The sequence below is a fragment of the Acanthochromis polyacanthus genome, chromosome 21 (assembly GCF_021347895.1).
Source record: "Acanthochromis polyacanthus isolate Apoly-LR-REF ecotype Palm Island chromosome 21, KAUST_Apoly_ChrSc, whole genome shotgun sequence".
Taxonomy (NCBI): domain Eukaryota; kingdom Metazoa; phylum Chordata; class Actinopteri; family Pomacentridae; genus Acanthochromis; species Acanthochromis polyacanthus.
In genome coordinates this window covers 18,309,758-18,329,952 of record NC_067133.1, presented here as the reverse complement: position 1 = coordinate 18,329,952, position 20,195 = coordinate 18,309,758, and the positions used below count along the sequence as shown (strand labels likewise).

Below are 20,195 nucleotides of genomic sequence, written 5' to 3'. Positions count from 1 at the left end.
AGTCTGTTAGGATGTATTCCATTATCCTTAACAAAAAAAGAAATAAATAAAAATTAATTCAGAGAAATATCCAAAACTATTTTCTGTATTAATATCTTCCTTTGTAGTTTATCTTCATTTCGGTTTTATTTTTTAATATTTGATCAGGATTAAACTGAGAATAGACTTCAGCATTAAAACTTTATAATAATATTCATGTTTTCACCTCATTATCTACCCCACCTATTAAACGTTTAATAGTGAAAAAAACAAAATGATGGACTTTTATTGTGAAGCAAAAATCCCCGCTTTTACTGTGAAGGTAAAGCTCTGGAAGTACGTGAGTGGAGGCGTGGTTCCCGGTCCGTTAGCCACTCTGATGCTAAAAGCTAGTTGAGAGGATGCCGTCGATTGAATACGACGAGTGAGTGTTCTTCGAGACTTTCAATATTTTTTGTTTACATGAGAAGCATTTTATTGGTCTAATATTGCGCATTTGTGTGTTTGTTCCAGCTCCAAGCCCAGCTGGGCAGACCAAGTCGAGGAGGAAGGAGATGAAGGTAAAGAGCTTGTTAGCATCTGTAGCTAATGCTAGCACATGTCCTGTAGTTTGGTGGTTGCAGCATGAGGCCGGCTACGCTGCTTCTACTTCTACGTGGTTGTCGGACATAATACTCCGGCTAAAATGTACTTATTTTTGTACGTTTCGGTTATCTATCAGTTTAAATATGCGAATCAGAAAATTTGAGTGACTGACATAAATTGACTGTGTTAAAGAAACGTGTGACCAACATGCTGAGGCCTGTGACTTCAGCAGAGTACTTCATTAGCAACATGAATAAAGCTAACAGCTAGCCAGCTGCATTAGCGAGATATTTGTGTCACTGGAGTTAAAGAAGCTGCATGTCAATTTATGTACTCGACCACTGGCCTTCCTCTTCTCCCTGGTCTCCTTCCTTGTCTCCCTGGTCTCCTTCCTTGTCTCCCTGGTCTCCTCCCTTGTCTCCCTGGTCTTCCTTTTCTGCCCAAGCATATTTAGCTGAAGAGCTTATTTTTCTCAGCATTTTCGGATTACTCATCAAGTTGGTGTGAAAGTCATTGCAAGACATTTCTTGGAAATTATATTGCACAAATAGCAGCCACTTCAGTGACTCAACAGACACCTTGTTTCTTTCCTTGGTTCACTGGCTCTGCATCAATGAGAAAACCCTCTCAACATTTGCATTGTGAGAAGGAAGGGCAAAGACAAACTGTGCAGTCTTCAGTAGTTCTGAGTAACAACCTATGCTTTTGGCTTTCTGAAAATACGTGGACAATGTCTTGTGCTCTTGCAGGCCTTTGAACTCTCCATCACTAATGCTGCTTTCAGTGAACTTCTTCAGATTGGTGACCTGATCAAAATGCTTCACATCATCAGTTGGCACCCCCTTCTCGCCTAGGTACTAGGCTTGGGCGGTATCCAAATTTTGATACCATCAAACTTCCTTCATATTTTACTGGGGTATACGGTATTACCGTGACTATTACTGTTACTGGCTTGTGCTTTCACGTTCGGAATCTGAATACTCGCAGCAGTGAGTGGGTGGTTGATTCGGAGATGCGTCCTTAAGTTAGATTCAACCACACATAAGTGCTACTGGACAGAGAATCAATTTTAGGCATTAAATGACTTTTATTTAATCCTTATGTTAACCTTTATGTTAACAGCCTCTCAAAAGAGGACATGTCCAGGCAAAAGAGAACTTATGGTCACCCTAGTGTAGACACCATATTTAATAGTAACAGTTCAATTTTTAGCGCAGATATCAGTCAGACCAAAGCAGCGGCTAAAGCTACAAAAACACAACATTTAAGAAAATGGCAGGAAAAATGTTTCCCTGGCTTATAAATGTAAATGACTGAACTCAATGTTCTGTTTTTAACAGGCACACTGCCATCTCCCAAGGAAACCATCAAAGGAAATATTAAAACCATCACAGAATATAAAATAGATGATGATGGAAAGAAGTTCAAGGTAATTTAAACTTTATTGAGCTATATAATTCACATGTTCACAGTTGTGCTTTATATATGATTGCCCTGTACGGGGTCAACCTCAGCTGATGAAGCTGATTCTACATATTAGTACATGTGCTTTGAAACCCATATTGTGGTACAGGGGTGTTTATTATTTTATCGTACAAGCATCAGTAGTCATTAATTTCATTTAAACATTATGCAGGGGGGTTTGTCTTTCTCGATGTACCTCCTTTGACATAGGTTGACATGTAAAATGGAAAAACAACAGATTTAGTAATTCATTGGTATACCATTTGTTCTCTATCGTGCTTGTTTATCTTAATTACTAAAAGTAGAACTTGAAATACAGTGTATGCTTTGTGGCTTTTATAGATCACAATTAGTACCACAGACACTAATTTGTAACTTCCATTCATCTTTGAACATTTTGACTACAATAAGCTAAAACACTTGCATTTGTAATGTTAAACTGATGTCTGAATGTCCTGCAGATCGTGCGGACCTTCAAGATTGAGACGAGGAAAGCCTCCAAAGCTGTTGCCAGAAGAAAGGTCTGTGTTTACATTGAATTCAGTTAAAGCTGCATTAATTTAAATATGGCTGTGGAAAAAGATTCTGATAGTCAGGTGTGGTGTCTTATAGCATTTTGTCCTTTTGTTCAGAACTGGAAGAAATTTGGCAACTCTGAGTTTGATGCACCAGGTCCTAATGTTGCTACCACCACAGTCAGCGACGATGTTTTCATGACTTTCATCTCCAGCAAAGAGGTGAGAAGGATTTATGAACATTAGCTTATTATTACATTTTATTTATTTTGCTGCTGATGCTAAAACTTTGTATTGGTCTGTATTTGGTTGTGTCTGACTACCCAGCTTGTGCTCTTGCAGGACTTGAATGCCCAAGACCAGGATGAGGATCCCATGAACAAACTGAAAGGGCAGAAGATTGTGTCTTGTCGTATTTGCAAAGGCGACCATTGGACCACCCGCTGTCCGTACAAGGACACCCTGGGCCCAATGCAGAAGGAGCTGGCTGAACAGCTTGGGCTTTCCACTGGAGACAAGGAGAAACCCGCTGGCTCTGGTACCCTCAGTACACCGTTTGCAACCAAATTAATTACTGCTGGAGGTTAGTTGTTCCTAAAATTGTCATTATTAATTTAACCCGATGTTTCCTTTCCTTCACCAGCGGAGCCAGAGCCAGCACAGCCTGCACAGAGCAAGACAGGGAAGTATGTTCCCCCGAGCCTGAGGGATGGAGGCACAAGAAGAGGGGAGTCCATGCAGCCTAACCGCAGAGGTGGGTGTATGTTGGTGTAACCTTTAAACTTCATCCTGTACTGGAATCATTGTACAATAACAATGGTCTTGCTCAGTATAAACAGAACATGTTTGCACCTCACAGCTGATGACAATGCCACCATTCGTGTGACCAATCTGTCCGAGGACACCCGTGAGACAGACTTGCAGGAGCTCTTCAGGCCATTTGGCTCCATCTCGAGGATTTACCTGGCCAAAGACAAGAACACGGGACAGTCAAAGGTCAGTACTCATCTTGCTGTGAGGAGTTTTTAAAGCAGGTGTTTTACTTTTGTGGGTTGTGATTTGCAAATGTCACAAGGGCAATAACTTGTAGATAGTAAATTGACTACAGTGCTGCTTTTTGCATCTGTTTAACAAAGTATGTTCTGTTTGTGTTACAACGTGGTGCCGTTTTCTCATCTATGAATTGCTAACTGTGTCTCTTGCAGGGATTTGCCTTCATCAGTTTCCACCGTAGGGAGGATGCAGCCAGAGCCATCGCAGGAGTGTCAGGATTCGGATACGATCACCTTATTCTCAATGTTGAATGGGCCAAGTAAGTTAATTGTCCGTTTTCTCAATTAAGTGATTAGCATTTCATGTAATCTTGTTGCTAACCTGTTTTATCTCTCTTTGCAGACCATCAAACAACTAAGGAGTTTGGCAGAATATGGGTCCAGGAATGGCCAGATTTTATTATGGTGAATATGGCTGTTACCCAAATAAAAAGAAGTCTCTCCATTTTCTTGTCAGTGTTTTGTTTGCAGTAACTTTTCAGGCTTTTATTCTGACTTCAACCTGCAGTTCTGTACTTTTATTGAAGCTATAATCATCAGCTTGACATTAAAACCATTAAGATCCAAAGCAGATGTAAAGGCAAAAGCATTACATTTTAATCACTCGCATCACACTTAGAGACAGTTTCTTTTTAAATTGTGAAATCTTCCTTTGCTGTACCAAAAGCCCACATGATCAACTGTTTGACCTGAAACTACCTGCAATGAGACCTGACTCTTTTTCCATGGATATTGTTCCAGCAATTTTGGTCTGCATTGCTAAATGCACATTAGCAACTATTGACTTCATTGGTGCATTATGGACATTTGATTCAAAAACTATTAAAGCATCCAGAACATTCAATTTCCTTACATTGGGGCAAATTTTTCAAATTCAGTGTATTCCATTTAGTATTCCTGCAGTAATCCTTCTTGTGCTCTCCATGACAAACCCCAGAGCTTTGTAGAGAAAATTTGTGCTGATAAATTTCAAGTGGGCTCACAATGTACACTGGTTTGTTCAACACAAGCTGGCATGTACACTACCAGGCAAAAGTTTGGACTCACCCCTAATTTTTCTGTGATTGGTTCATATTACCTAAATTATGAGCGCAATTTAGCCATGTTTCATTTCTAATCACAGTAGAACTACAGATAGGAACACTGAAAACAAAATTGAAGCATTTATCATGTAATACTGTTCATAAACTGTCTAAATCTGTGACTCATCAAAATAGCCTCCTTTAGCTTTGATAACTGCTTGACAAATTTGAGGCATTCTTGCAATCAGTGACATGAGCTAATCACTTGAAATTTCCTCCCATGCTTCTGCCAACATCTCATAAAAGTTTGCAGCGCTGGTGGGTTGCTTGTTATTGACGTTTCTGTCCATCCCATGCAAGTTCGATGGGGTTAAGGTCAGGGGATTGAGCTGGCCAAGTCATAATCCTTAGCTTCCCCTCCTCTTCTTTCTTGGCCAAATACCTCTGACACAGTTGGAGGTGTGCTTTGGATCGTTGTCTTGTAGTGTGAATGGCTGTCCCACTAAACGCAGCCCAGAGGGAATGGCATGCCTCTGTAAGATACTGTGGTATCCATGCTGATTTAGAATTCCTGAGACTTTGTGCAGATCACCAATCTGACCCCCTGCAAAACAGCCCCAGACCATCATGCTATCTCCACCATGCTTTACTTGTGGAACGACACACGCAGGAGTCTAGCGTTCTCCAACCCTACGTCGAACGTACTTGCGCCGTTTTGATCCAAACATTTCAAGCTTTGACTCGTCTGTAAACAGAACTGTTTTCCATTCTTCTACAGTCCACTTCCTATGTTCTTTAGCCCACTGGAGTGTCTTCTTTATGTTCTGCTTTCTTAGCAGTGGTTTCCTGGCAGCTACTCTGCCTTTCAGACCAGATTCAGCGTAGACAGCCCAATTAACCCTCTGGGGTCTATTTTTCCTGAGGTCAGTTTATGACTTCCGTTTTTAATTCTGATTTTACCTTTATATTTCACCTTAAAAACTGTTGATTTTGCTTTGCTTGGTACCTTTTTTTCAGCACAACCTCACCTGTGTGATTCTACAATTATTTATACATTTTTGATATAATGCATGAATACACTTGACCTAAAATTGCAGAGAAAACACAAGGTTCGAGTAGAAAAAAGTTTTTTGCGAACTACCATGAGTATGTGTAACGAACCCTTTTCGAAACTTAGAATGCAAGTATGAAGTGTCTTTATAATAAAATAATTTGCAAATTTAGCAATCAGCACAGTTATATACCATTATTTGCACCAAAATACAGGAAAATTTTAGGCGCTTTTGCACAGCTATTTACAAAATCATCAGGAGTCACAATAAAATTTTACATAAATTCATTTGTTCCACTCCAAAAGACTTTTTCTTTCCACTACAGTCTCTGCAATGGCAAAAACAACAGAAACAGGCTTTAGGACCATGGGGAGAATCTGGAGTCCTGGTTTACTCCATTGCTAGAACATGTTCTTTCTTTTTTATTCTTATTTTGTTACATCTGAAGCAAAGTGTGCATTTTCTGTGCATCTTGTGTCTTCTGTGTCTGGCAGAGTAGAGAGATCTGCAGTCAAAGCCACTGACAGACGTACTGCTCTGTGAGGGAGATTGAGGAGAGGAGACTGCAGGTGTCAGCTGCAGTCAGAGGGCAAGGAGAAGGAGGGGGGCTCATAGACATATATACGTCTATGGGGGGGCTGAGGGTTAAGAGCGAGCTTTAGCAATTTGTTATTTCTAATTATTGCAAGAACATTCATGAGTATGCTATGAACAAAATTCAATCAAGTATGGCTCTCAAGTAGTCTATGCCGCACAGTATCCACTGACACATTACTGCTCTGGTTGAGTTTAGCTGAGCTCTTATTTCTGGGGCTGTCTTTTGTCTTTTTCGAAGACTGGTAACCCTGATGAACTTATCTTCAGCTTTAGACGTGACTCTGCTTCTACCAGAACGAAATCCGTCTTCATGTGAACCTGTTTCTCTTCATATCTCTTTAATGTTTTTGCAACTCCACTTTGTGAGCAATCTGTCTTGAACAATAGCCTTCTTTTTTCAAAACCTGAATTTCAATCCTTTTATCTTTGCTTAACTGAGGTTTTCTGGCCATTTTTGTGCTACTTAAGATTTCTAAATCTTCCAATTAGCTAGACATTCTTTCCAGAAATTGTCAGTCTTTTATATCAACTCAAAAAGGTAACACAAAATATTTGTGAACAGAGTAAAGAACTGTGAATCAAGGTCTGAAAAACATTCTATTGGGACGGCATAGTTATTACAGGGGACATGCAACCCTTTGTAAAGATATTTCAAGTGTTTTAACCAAACAAAAGACAGGGTAATGTTGCTACCTGAACCTTCTTGTAATGCTTTCATCAATAAATGCTTAGAAATAGCCCTACTTGAGTGCCATACTTGATTGAATTTTGTTCATAGAATACTCATGAATGTTTTTGCAATAATTACAAATAACAAATTGCTAAAGTTAGCTCTAATTGGGCTGTTTTGACAAAAATACGGGAAAATTAGGGGCGAGTCCAAACTTTTGCCTGGTAGCATATGATGAAAGCTGTTCACAAACCCCTAAAACTGCCAACCATACAGTCAGTGTGGATATATGAAGCTTAGTCTGAATATTTATGCCTTTGTACCACACCATTAGCTTCCTTCGTGATTAAATTACAAGTAGGATTTCATAAGAGCTTTATTTGAAATTTTACATATAAAAACTACATACAATTTATCCCACATTAGGTTTACATTGAACAACGTGATTAAAAGCACATTTAAAACTCAACATGGAATGATACTACATTGAATGTCCATACTGGCCACTTAGTTAAAAGCCAGCTTATTTAAAAAGAAATTATTTCCCATCATTAGGTTTTGTCCCGACATATTCTTGCTGGAAAGGGAAACGAAGGACTAGTCGGAGACTTCCATCTTCTCCAGTTTGTTGTTCTCTGTGGAGGGAAGAACACACGTTTAAATGAGGGTTTTGGCATTCAAGCGGGAAGAATAAAAGTAAAATTCAGATAGATGAAGTCACCTGATGCTTGTTCTTCCTTCATTCTCTCCATAACGCACTTCTTAATCTCCAGGCCTATGGCCCTGGAGAGTGGAGGCGGCACCGCATTTCCAACCTGGGCGGCAGCAACAGAAACAATTAAGATGACTTTACAGACAAGAGAACGTATTCCTTTGCAGGCATGTTTCACCAGCCACTTGTGCATGCAAATGTTTTAATTAAAGGGAGAAAAAAAATAAAAATTGTGAATCCCAAGAGTAAAGCTAAAAACAAATGAAAGACGCTATTAAGCGAAACAGAATTGTCTGATTGCTGATTTCAGTGGCAAAAAATACTCGGTGAACCTTTAATTAGCTGGCAGCAGACACTGGTAGCTTGCCTTTGAGCACCACTGTACTTCTGCTTGTATTTGGTGTAAACCTGATGGTGGTCAAGATTTTACCTGTCTGTGTTTGTCCAGGATGTTTCCAAAGAAGCGGTAGGTGTCGGGGAATCCCTGAGAGCGTGCACACTCCCTCACACTGACCACTCGGTGCTGCTCAGCATGCAGGACACGGCCCTGAAACCACATGTTTGGGTTAACCCTGTACAATATCTACAATACTTCTGTATATTTCGTGTTTAGTTTTCTACTCGTCGCTACATTTTAGCACAACTGGCTTTGGTGCTACAAACCCGCTGTGGGATTAATTAAAGCTTATCTCAACAACCAAAGGCAAAGAACACTTTTAAAGGCCTTGCAAACATCAATTCCCTTCTGATTGGAGTACACATTTCTTACCAAACCTAAAGCATCATCATTAATTAAAAGAATCTCTTTCTAAGCAATGTGTACCCCAATCTGACATTTCCACTCGTGATCAATGTGTTATTCTGTTCTGGAAGTATTCACCTGTGTAAATGAAATCAGTAGGAATATATGCTTAAGCTAGTTTTGAAAATTGTGGCTAAAGTTCTTCCACTCTACAATTAAAAGAAGAAAAGGAAAAAAAAAAGCTGCTCTACCTGTTTGCCCATGGGCTCAGGATTGGTAACAGTTGTGCTGAAGAAGCCGTCCCACTCCAACCTGCCATAGAGTCCAGCCCAGTGATTGTGGCGGTTCCCAGTGTGGGGCAGACACCAGGGGATCAGGGTGTTAAACTGCCTGTCTGCAGGGTCGCAAGGCTTCCCTAAAACGACACGTAAAAATATGAGACATCTCCTCAATGAAGGCTTCAGCTCTGTATCTCCCTTATTTAGAGACGACACTAGACCTCCATACCTCCTGCGCATGTGCAAACACCTCTGAGTGCACCAGTGCTGCTGCGTCCGTTCTTTTTATCAGGGTGTGTGTAACGCAGTTTCTTGGTCATGGTGCCGTCTTTCAGCCGAACCTCAATGTTGGGCAGATCCCTCCAGTCAGAGCCCGGAGCCAAGGGGATGTGACGCATCCGACCCTCAACCAGAGCGCTCATGTCCTGAGAGAAGCAACCACACCATCTGTTACACCATCATCACATACCAACACTCAGACCAGAAGTGGTACCGCGTTACCACAGTGCAGCTCACCTTGCAGATGTGATCTCGGAGGATCGGCTGATACTGCGTGCCTCTGATCTGCCTCTGGAACCAAGACTGAGGTTCCCCGTTGTAGGAAATCTCCAAAGCAGATGCACCGTTGCGAATTTCTGGCAGATCAGACATGGTATCTCTGACAGTGATGGTTCTGTAGATGCCGCCGTTACCTCTGTTGGAAAACAAAAAAAAATTAGTCTGACAGCAATCGCACTGAGGTATTGCCACATTCTTTGTGAGGAGCTGCAAAGGTTTGTGATGGAGAATTACAGAACATAAAACAGCCTGGTAGAAGACAATGTTTACATTACCGTGTGACATTACTGACGTATTTCTTTTCGTCCACCACCACACTCAGAGAGCAAGCTCTGGGAGCAAACACGTGTAGAGGTTCAGGATAGCGAGGAAGTTTCTCTCCAGGAGCAGCAGCCAGGATAATGGCCCTACGGCGGGTCTGGGCTACACCATACTGACCAGCCTGATGAAGAGGAACGAGCACATTAGTGATCTTCTAAAGCAGGTTTCAGTCAACATAAAAACACTGCCATAAGAAAAAACAAACTCTGACGATGAATTATAAGAAGGGCCAAATCTGATATTCGACTACTTAAATAAAATTCCAGACGTGCATTACAAGAGAAGTCAGATTGTTACTGTCATTCTGCTTTTCCAGAAGAACTCACAGTTACACAGTCATGCCGATTTCTAAATAGTCCACACAAAAAATGCATTAGTCTGTATAGTCAGACCCACCTGAAGGACACCAAATGTGCACTGGTAGCCCATTCGCACAAGACAGCGTAAAGTCAGCTTCAGGACCATGGAGCTTTTGAATGACACAAAGTTCCTCACATTCTCCAGCAGGAAGAATTTGGGTCTGTAGTAATCGCAGTAACTGCAAGAAATGAAATAACTTCATTTATATGTGCAGCTAAGGACAGCTTGCTCTTTACTAAAGAAACCTGATGTGGCCCAAGGGGAAAACTGAGAATATATTCTTGTACATACCTAAGATAGGAGACCACAAGTGAGTTCTTGAATTTGGAATAGGTGCGGGAGTTGAAGCGGTTCATCCCACTGAACCCTTGACAAGGAGGTCCTCCACACAGCATCTCCACGTCGCCCTTCTGAGGCAGCTTCTGGCCAAGAGAATTCGTCTTCTCTCCGGACATGACCAACTTCAGCAGGACGTTGCAGTCCTCCGTGAACACTGTGGTGCCTGGGTTGTTGAGCCTGAAGGCCTGTGCTGCCGGCTCCCACATCTCTATGGCCCAGAGGGTCTCAGAGATGCCTAAAGGCAACACGCAGTCAAGTTTTGAGCATTAGCGTTGGAAATGAAAAGGCAGCTGCCCAAACTTTCTGCAAGTCACCCATCTGTGGATGTGAGAACACATTTCATGATTGGCATTTACCAGCCTGATGGAAGCCTTCAGAAAGTCCGCCGCAGCCAGAGAACACGTCCAGTGTGCGATATTTGGGCACTTTAGGCGTCTGTGGTTCTAGAGGAGTGTCCTGCAGTTCCTGAGCAGTCGGCGCCTTTCCTTTGCCTTTACCTTATGGGCAAAGGATTATTAGATTAATAAACTGAGCATAAAACTAATTATGAAGAAAATCTGCTTTTCCATGTCTGCTTTTGTACCTTTTCCTTTGCCCTTTCCTTTTCCTTTATGAGCAGCAGAGCGAGCGTGATTTGGAGGATCTTCAAAGCTTTTTGATTTTGCGTTATAAGCCTGTGAGGGAGGAAGATGTAGAACATTAAGCTTGTACAAAGTACTTCAGACATATCCAAATACAGCCATTATGGCTTCAAGTTTTTAAAAGGACTGTCCAACTGCATATGGCAATATCTAAAATGGTTTCATGGTTTTATTTTCTTACCTCTGCAGGGTTACAAACTAAGTGCAGTGGGGTAGCTATTGCAAAACACCACTTTGGAGATGAACAAAGAGATGTTTTAACTCATTACATATGCAAATAGTAAAAGCCGTACCTCTAGGAAGTAGAAGCGGTCAGGTCCACCACTAGAATAGTCTTGGACTGATTCAATCAGGTCTTCTGCATATTCCACCTGACAGTGGCCGAGCACCTCAGTCATGCTAACCGTCACTTCTTCATCACTCCAGTACAGCTGATTGATGTCTGTGTGGTAACTGGCTTTGACACCTTTGTGAGTGTTCTCAGGCCTTTGCAGAAGAGACGACCGGTTAATTCTGAACATGAAACTCCAAACGGGAGCCAAATTGTTTGTAACGGCTTTTACCTGTAGAATTTGTACAGTCGCAGTTTGACCTCTGACACGTCGGGTTTCCCATTGCTACGCCTGTGACAGAAGATTTCCTTGATGCGGCCCACACGGAAAGGCTCTGGAGCATCCAGGTTTGAGCCCTTGATGTAGTCTGAGGACTTCCTGTAGTACTCTGGATACAGGTCCTCGTCCACATCGTCCTTCCTGTGGGAGCGCTTCACTGGACTGGCTGGCTTCACGCTGAGAACCACACAGAGGCCATACATCTCATATACACTCATTTGGCTACCTTATCAACTCTGAAAGAAAAAGGACAAACTATACAGGACTAAGAGCTTTTGACTCAGATTTTGTTGTTACATTGGGAATCAGCTGAAATGTTGCTAAAAATATGTGGATCAAATATTAGTCTTGCAGGAGTTTTGGCTCAGCGAGGCACAAAAATAGGCCTATACATTATTTTTACAAGGCTGAGTAATATAGCCCAATTAGCCTTCAAGTAAACTAGAGAAATGGATCTTTACTTGGTTTAATGCACATGCATCCTAATCAACACTTGGCTGCCTGCCTGTTTCCAGGTACTTGCATCAGGTTGCACTACACTACACACAGACTGATACAGCTTCTCTTTCCGCTTAAACAAAAATAAGCAAACATTTGACAGCATCCAGGTCCCAGAAGCGTGATGTGCAATGCGACCAATGTCTATTTTTGGTCAGTACACAGCTTTGGCTGAATCCATTCCCTCACCTGAAATTAAAAGTCTCAGGAGGCAGGTAGACGCTGTCTCCCACTTTGAACTGCTCTCCCTTAAAACAAGCCAAAGCATACAGAGCCTTGCTGTCATTGTCTTCATTTTCCAGGGGTTCAAATGCACGAGGGATTTCCTGTTCCTCTCTCTTTTTAATCCATGTACAGCTGCCACAGAACCTGAAAGCAAAGACATGCATTTTCATGAAGTTACCAAGAAACAAAGCAAGAGATCACCAGCTGTACAAATACACATGTGGCTTGTGCTTACTTGAACTCGCATTGTTCTGAAGGAGAGGTCTTCGGTGGCGTCTCAAATCGGGCAAATTCTGTGTCGTACCAGAACTGGTAGAAGAAACTCTTCCCATCATCCTCAATCACCTTAATGTCAACATCAATGCCACCCTGAAGGACAAAATGTAACAATGAGAGGAAGAAAAACACATAAAATGATAAAAAGCCATTTGATCTGCCATCAAGTTAACTTACCTCCATAAACCAGTTGTTAGATGGGGCCTTATACATGACATTCACTTTGCCTTGGACATAATTGAGCAGCATGTCTTCACACTCATCCACAATGACAAGCTCCAGTGGATCAGAAGACTCTCCGAGCACTGTGTGAATCCCACGAAGGAACCAGTGGGCGTGGAACATCTTACCACCAGCGTCCTCCCACAGTGATGTGATCCTGAGAGGAAACACCCTTTTAGTTTAATACAAAACATTGTGTGTCAACAAAATGTTTTCAAGGAACACCTTTGTAAATGTTGTACCTTGCCAGATACAGAGGAATGGATGGATCCTCTGATGAAACAGAGACACAGTCTCCCACCTCCAGCACTTCATCATTCACAGAGACCTTCTTGTAGTACTGCTTCTTCCCTTCAGTCTAAGGAGGATTTGAGACAGACAGATATATATTGTACATACACTGCTGGCTTCGTATGCAAGAAAACAAGTATGGAGGAAGGAAAAAAACAAAAAAAAACAAATACCTGAACAGGCTCTCCGATCCATGCAAGTTTGCACTGGGTCTGCTTCTTTCTTTTGGCATGAGAAACCTTTTTGGTCTTCTCCACTGGAACATCTTCCTCCTCAATGTTCTCATCATCTTCAGCCTCCTTTACTGCCAGGTTTGGGCATCTACACATATGGAGGTACACTGGTTAACAAAAGGAAATAAGGACTACAGACACAAATGTACCACGACATTACAACAGTACATGTAAACTTATGAAGAGTCGGGCAAACATTTGCTCTTCCACCTTGAAAACAACCGAGCTGACAGAGACCTTTGAGAACAGACTTTTGTGGACAACAGATGAAACATTTTAGAAACTGCTCACCTTCTCTGCTTACAAGCCTGCTTGCTTTTGCCACTTCCTCCAAATTTGATCATGTCCTTGCAAGCTGCACACTTGCCACAATCAGGAGACTGACAAACCTGAAGACAAACAACAGTATGGATGTTAACTGCTTACGTTTACAGAGGATGCAAGCAAAACACACAACAGATGCTGTTAAATATACGTTTTACAATGCCATGCCGACATGAAAAGGCTTCATTCTCTGTAACTCACCTCGCAGACACCACACCGCTGCCTTTTGACTCCACCTTCTTTGTCGTTCTGCTCGATCTGATCAGAAAAGAAGGTATCAAAGATCTGGTAGACGAGCTTGGTAGTGGTCGCTTTAGTCGGTCCCTTGCTGTCCTTCTCTATCTTCGTTGGGTGACGAATAGCCTGTCTTCTGGCAGCTCTCCTGTCAACAGAATAAAGTTTGTGTTCAGAGGAGAAGCCCGTTTGCTTTGGCACAAACACACCTGATGATATGTGGAGCGATGGCATTATGAAGGCCCTGGCCGTCAACACACCACAGCATCAGGCCATGCAACATAAGAAACGAGCAAAACTTAAACAATTAAAAAAAAAAAAAACACAGTAGAGATGTACAATGCAGAGTTTCCATTAGATGTAAGTGGCAAAACAGTTCCCCCCCAAACTGGGAAGCAATCTGGCTTGCACAGAAAACACCAACACACGCCTAAAAGATTTAGAGTGTTTTGATCTCATCTGGCTTTTGTTCTTCCTGTCCTATAAGACGTCTCTCAAGTAAAATGTTCTGTTCATTCTGGCTAAAATTTTCACTAAACAGCATTGACTTTGTCTTACTAAATAACACTATGAAGAACCCTTTTCTACAGACAGCCTTCACCATCTTTAATTTTGACTCTTAAGTCTGGACTTGATTTGTTGAGCTCTGGATAAATTTGTCACGCAAAATAAACATCAGTTATCAAACAGGGACAGCACTCATAGAGCACTGTCTCCATAACTTACTGACTTTTAACTCGATAATGAAAAGAATGCAGCATTTTTGTTCCAACTCTGATGTTTACACCATGGCAGTGGGGAAGTCCCACGGCCTCTTGTGCCATGGAGTAAGCACCACGAGGAAAAACCTTTAATAAACACTGCTTAAGTCCAAGGTTTCAACTGATTTACTTTGAGGAAAAAAACAACAACATCTGAGTGAAAAACAAGTTGAAACGTTACAGAAAAAAAACTGCTTCCCTAGGCTACCATTTAGAGACATCTCATCCAATCAGACTCTACACGCTCCATAACAAAATGTCAAACATAGATTCTGCACAACGGCATGGAGTGACAAGGAGACAAGCAGTTTTGCATATTTGAATAGTAAAATTTCATAACGGTACAGTTTGACAATGGGATAAGCCGGTCTATATGGTTTAAGAACTTTCCTGATTCTTTTTTTAATCATGCCAGATTGTGTTACAAATTAATCACAACCGTTGTGACTCAAAAAGGCACCGGTCCGGTGTTATATATGGCCAGATTTCAAATATGCCAGATAAACTGAAATAAACCACAATGTAAAGCCAAAATATATATAGATGATCAAAACTAGAAACAAAATTGTAGCATGAACTCTTGTATCGTGTTCCGGTACTAAATAGAGTTTTGAAATGCTTCACACTAACACACCACCAAACAAGCTAAGAATGCATTCACAATAAGGCCTACCTACCAGTACAGCAGCATGCTGCATTAGGAAACGTCAAAGGAACGTTAGACATTAGGGAGAACAAGAAGCGAGGAGGAGAAGAAATACAGGAACAAAAAAAAACAAAACAAATAAAATGGAAACCCCAGAATCGTGAAGCTTTAGTTTATAAAAGAAAAGCTGCTGCTAGAAAAATTAGGTGAAGGTTTGTGCAATAAGCACTGCTTTAGTTTGTTTAACACACAGCAGCTATGGAAAACATGCTTGTTCCAATTGAAATATTTACAGCAATATTTCCAGATTGTATATTCCAAAAGGTCACCAGTCTGCAGATTCACAATTCAAGAGCAAAGACTGACCCAAAACACCCAATCCTTTCAAATGTAAATTAGTGACATAGGCTAATGATTATAAACCTGAATACTTCTTCTTTTAAAAATGAGGCGAAGGAATCAAAAATCAGAACCTTTAGGATCTTTGACTAGCTTCGAAGAAAGAAAAAAAGACATAATTAATCATCTTAGGCAGTACCTCTTTCCTAGAGTAACTCCAGCAAGCTTGATCAGGTCTCTCATGCAGGGGGTAACAATGATGGGCTGCTCATCCGAGTCGCCGGCCTCATCGTAGCTCTCCACCTGCTCCACCACAAACTGGGCGTGACGCAGCAGCGTGTCCTCAGTGAAGCAGTTAAAGTTGAGTCCTGCAGGAGGCACGGTTGTCTGGCGGCAGAAGGAACAGCAGTTCATTAGCACCGTGCTGTACTGTCAAGAGCTTCAGCACACGGCCTTCTGCTAGGGGACAACTCAGCACCATCAAATTTTATTTAAAAAACAGCCATAACAGCAGTGTTGATGGATAACCTCTAGAAGAAAGGGACCATAACAGACAATCAAAGATGGCAGCCTGTTCCGTTCACAGAAGACCTCACCTCGATCTTGTTGAGAAGGTCTTCATATGTAGCGTCAGGGTTCTTCTGGAGGAATTCAACCACTATCTTGCTCATGTAGATTTTCTCCTGCATCAGTGCAAAGATTGGACCATACTCCTCACTGGGCTGCATCAAGATGTAATCAGCAAAAGCTGCATGAGGAAGGCATGAATAAATATTAGTGCATCACGTATATGGATGTAAAATACATTTTAAAAAAAGGAGCATAAAACCTTAAACTTTGCTACCTGTAGTGAAACCAATTAAAGCCTTTTCTCCACCGTCAAAACCAGTGATCCACCAGGCATTGATGGGCCCAAGCTTTTTGGCAGGAACACCACCTGAAAGAAAAAAAACAAAAACACAATATTATGATTCTTTGTTTGCAGATGCTAGTAAAATAAAAATGTAGCAGCAAGATTTAGACTCTAACACATGGGCCTCCATACCATCCAAGCATGGGTTGTCATCATAGATGGGCTTAACAACACAGCTGAAGTAAAGCTCCACGTTCTTCTCAATCAGTCCAGAGTCAAACGGACAAAGATGGCCACGCTTGTCATACACACTGCAAGACACGGCAGTTTATACTGTCAGACCGATAAACACCCAACAGCTGGAATATAGAAGCATCAAACAGCGCAAGAGCCACATTCAGTCCTCTACACCAATCCTGATGGAGAATCAGCTACCTGAAGTTAGTGATCTTGTGCTGCGGCAGGTCTTCATAGCTCTCAAATCCATCCTCATTTGCATCAAAGAGGGAGAGGCGCTCGTCTGTTAACATTTCTGGCTCATCGAGCTAAAGATGCAAACAGCAAATATGCGTCAGGTTTGAAATTCTAAGTAATGACATCTTAAAAAAAGCAAAAATAAAGTTAAAGGTAATTCTTGAATGACAATGAATGTGACAAATTCTCACCGCGTTATCGGGATCCCCTTGAAAGAATTTGAGATCTGAGTCATCCAAGTACTGTCTGCAGTCTTGACATTTGGGGGGCGGCGTCTGAAAAGAAAAACGTATGAACAATATAGAGGCCGTGTCATTGCCAAGCACTGAGAAATGTTTACAGCTATGGCTCAGAGCTCTAGGGCATAATTCATTACCTTCGCAGCAGAAATTGGCTTAGTAATCTCACTCTTTACTTCTTCTGGGGCGCTGCAGAAAGCAAACTGTTAGTACATTCACTGGCTTGACTGCCATCATCAGTGTTCAAAGGCAAAAGATTTACCTTTCTTCCGATTCCACTTTGAGACGCTTCTCCTCCCGAGACTACAACAGATTTGTAAGTATGAGCAGCGTTACTCACCAGACACTAAAACCTACAGCCTGCTCAGATGTTTAAACATCACTGATAAATACAAATGCATCACCTCCTCAGCGTCATCTTCTTTCTTCAGTTCATTTTGTCCATTGACAGCTTCGCCATTCAAGTCTTCAGACTTGCGCTTTTGACTGCAAGACAGATTTACTTTACTAGAAAAAAAAAAAAGCATCTTTACAGTAGCTGATTTTTTAACCTTCTGCAAAATATATCAGACAACGTTTAAGAGAAAAGATAAAGCTCATACGCACACTTTAGAGAACATGGACATGATGGTTGGCTGTTTCCCACTGTTTCTCGTGACTCTGGTGCTGGGTGGAGACTCTACAAAAGAAGAAAATCATTTTTCTTGTGAGTCATCTCCTTTTGAATGCCAGTTGTTACATGAACAAGATACAAACATCTAAAACTTACTTTTTGTGTCAGAGTTTGCCTTGCTCTTGCGTCCACCTTTCCCTTTGGGCCCAGTTGGCGACTTGACAGCTTCCTCTTCTTCCTGTACGCTTATCGTTACGGCGTCATCATCCTCATCTTTGTGGGAACCGTTTGAGAAGCCATTTGTCTTTCCATTCTGCTCCACACCATCAACGTGAGAGCCATTTTCAAGATGAAGTTCTTTCCCCAGCAAGGCTTTTACTTTAGAGATATAGACCTCCTGAGGAAAGTAGATGGCATGAAGTCAGAGAAAAAGCAACGAGTGGCAAAGCTTGAGGAGTGGTAGCAATTTGTTTATCTTAAAGAGTTACGGACCATTGAGATTTCTGAACTTTTCATTTTTTCCTCCAGGTTGGTCAGCTGGTCCTGAGCGTCGACATGCAAGAAGTCCTGCACCAATCTGAGCTTTTCTTTCACGTGATCCTGGAATGACATTTTTAAAAAATCTGCCTTTAACATGACACAAAACACTATAGAAGTTTAAATTTGACAGCTCACAAAAAGTATAATAAAGTCCTACTGCTCAGTGAATAAAATACTTCCACTCAACATATGCACACATGATATTTCAGGACAGATGATGTCTACAAGCAAATGCACAGATAAACTTAAAATCACAAATCGAGACTTAAATGAATCGCTTCTTCATGACAGTTTTGGGATTGACAGTGACAATAAATCATGATTTGTTCTGAAATATGTATGGCATACATGAAGCAGTCCTAGGGCTAGTTTGTAAACTGTCATCTGCATAGTTACTCTGAAAGCTATTTAGCATATTGACAGACTCAATCAAAGCCATTTTTAACATGATTTTATATTGTGCACATGCAATCATCGCTGATGGCATAAGAAGCTCCAAACCGAGTTTTCATTTGCAATAATTAATGACCAGCTGGAGTAGCACCTCTACAGATTACTAGTAGGATATCAGTTACAATAAGTCCATAGAGAACTCACCTCGTCTGAAAACTCATCCTCCTCCAGCATCTGCAGGCTGTAATTACACAACACATCAAAACAACGCTACGGCAAGTTACACAGCACACATCTTGCAATGCTACAGGAATAAAACTATTGTGACAGCGAACCATCAGAAATATAGGAAACAAAACTTCCGGATTGGCGCCAAATCTTACACGCTGCTCCATCCATTTAAGGGCTACCGATGCTAACTGGCTAACGTTAACGGGGGACTAATGCATGCCATATCAACCCCGACTGTCAAGTGGCAACAAGCTAACGCTAGCTGCAGCTGCTAATACAAGCAAAATGCAAAGTGATCACCACGCTTTTACGACATACAGAGAAGCTTACAGGAGCGATGTTAGTCACACAGTTTTATCTACTGCTGTTGTTGTTGCTTCTGAACTGATACAACAAGCTGCATGCTAGCTACATCATCAGGACAGTATTAGCATTCAGGTTACTATCGTCACCTTTTCCTGACATCGTCTGGCAGAGACAGGGTCGTCCTGGATGGCATCGTAAACAGCTATCTAAAAACGCAAGACTCAAACGATAAAACGCGTTAAAACTCTATTTCGGGCCGCCGTTGTTCAACACAGCTGGGCTCCACTGTGACTGCCTGTCGCGTGCTGCTGCTTCCAATGGATGCTATATGCAATTCGGGCGCGCGGGCCGTCTTTTCGCGCGGAAACCCGGGTGTTGTGGACTGTACCATTACAGTGATCCACAGGTAAATTACATTCAGTGTGGAACGGGATATCTCCCTGTTTAATGCATTGTTTTTCATAGAAAAAATATTTTTGTATCACATGTAACATATATATATAGCTACAAACACTGCACATGATATTTTTCTAAAATTTTATGTTTTCCTGAAAATTAAAAACCTACTCGACTCACCCTTACTGTTAGATAGATGTCGAAGCCAACTGACCAGGCGGAAGCGATACGAATATTGTTTACTAATACACAAAAAACACTCTGAGTTTTTCCCTTTAAGATAAAAACACTGTATGCATTCCTATTTATACTTTCAACAAGACCATTCAATGGTAAAGAAATATAAAACAGTTGTGTTATTGCACGGTTCCAGCTGCAGGTATCTTTGTTTCCATTGTTACTGTAACGCATGAGTATGATCCAGGTCCTGGCTGGGCGATGGCACTTCGGTGGTATGTGTTGATGTGAGTCTCATTGAAATTTGAGAGAATGCTGTTTTTGTAGATATAGAGAGAATGTGCGGAAAAAAACGTCCTTCAAATATGGCCAGATGTTTGCCTGCTATACCACAAGGTGGCGCAATTGTCATTGTAACTTAAAAAC

At 41.5% G+C, this 20,195-nt stretch overlaps 2 protein-coding genes across 5 annotated transcripts; one reads left to right on the top strand and one right to left on the bottom strand.

Annotated features, from left to right (window-relative positions):
• The first annotated feature begins 294 nt into the window (after positions 1 to 294).
• On the top strand, positions 295 to 4,040 carry eif3g (eukaryotic translation initiation factor 3, subunit G). The gene is made up of 10 exons (XM_022214656.2): positions 295 to 403; positions 493 to 539; positions 1,905 to 1,993; positions 2,490 to 2,549; positions 2,661 to 2,765; positions 2,886 to 3,081; positions 3,187 to 3,297; positions 3,403 to 3,539; positions 3,749 to 3,855; positions 3,939 to 4,040. The coding sequence occupies exons 1-10, from the start codon at positions 381 to 383 to the stop codon at positions 3,952 to 3,954; spliced, it is 891 nt and encodes a 296-aa protein (XP_022070348.1). The 5' UTR covers positions 295 to 380; the 3' UTR covers positions 3,955 to 4,040.
• Positions 4,041 to 7,294: 3,254 nt separating this feature from the next.
• Positions 7,295 to 19,566, bottom strand: dnmt1 (DNA (cytosine-5-)-methyltransferase 1). 4 transcript variants are annotated; one of them, XM_022214646.2, is made up of 35 exons: positions 19,343 to 19,566; positions 18,864 to 18,900; positions 18,219 to 18,326; positions 17,883 to 18,123; positions 17,720 to 17,792; positions 17,518 to 17,620; positions 17,376 to 17,416; positions 17,251 to 17,302; positions 17,066 to 17,149; positions 16,836 to 16,945; positions 16,593 to 16,711; positions 16,392 to 16,484; positions 16,144 to 16,295; positions 15,747 to 15,934; positions 15,240 to 15,254; positions 13,769 to 13,949; positions 13,535 to 13,632; positions 13,184 to 13,331; positions 12,962 to 13,077; positions 12,675 to 12,876; positions 12,457 to 12,590; positions 12,186 to 12,365; positions 11,451 to 11,675; positions 11,181 to 11,373; positions 10,830 to 10,920; positions 10,603 to 10,743; positions 10,199 to 10,481; positions 9,944 to 10,085; positions 9,502 to 9,668; positions 9,185 to 9,362; positions 8,898 to 9,093; positions 8,642 to 8,805; positions 8,079 to 8,195; positions 7,658 to 7,751; positions 7,295 to 7,571 (listed from the first exon to the last, which is right to left on the bottom strand). In XM_022214646.2, exons 1-35 carry the CDS (start codon positions 19,387 to 19,389, stop codon positions 7,534 to 7,536), a joined length of 4,551 nt encoding a protein of 1,516 aa, XP_022070338.1. In that variant the 5' UTR covers positions 19,390 to 19,566; the 3' UTR covers positions 7,295 to 7,533. The 4 variants fall into 4 exon arrangements, with proteins under 4 accessions (XP_022070338.1, XP_022070341.1, XP_022070339.1 ...); XM_022214649.2 differs by having other exon boundaries at positions 17,518 to 17,599; XM_022214647.2 differs by lacking the exon at positions 15,240 to 15,254.
• Positions 19,567 to 20,195: the final 629 nt, after the last annotated feature.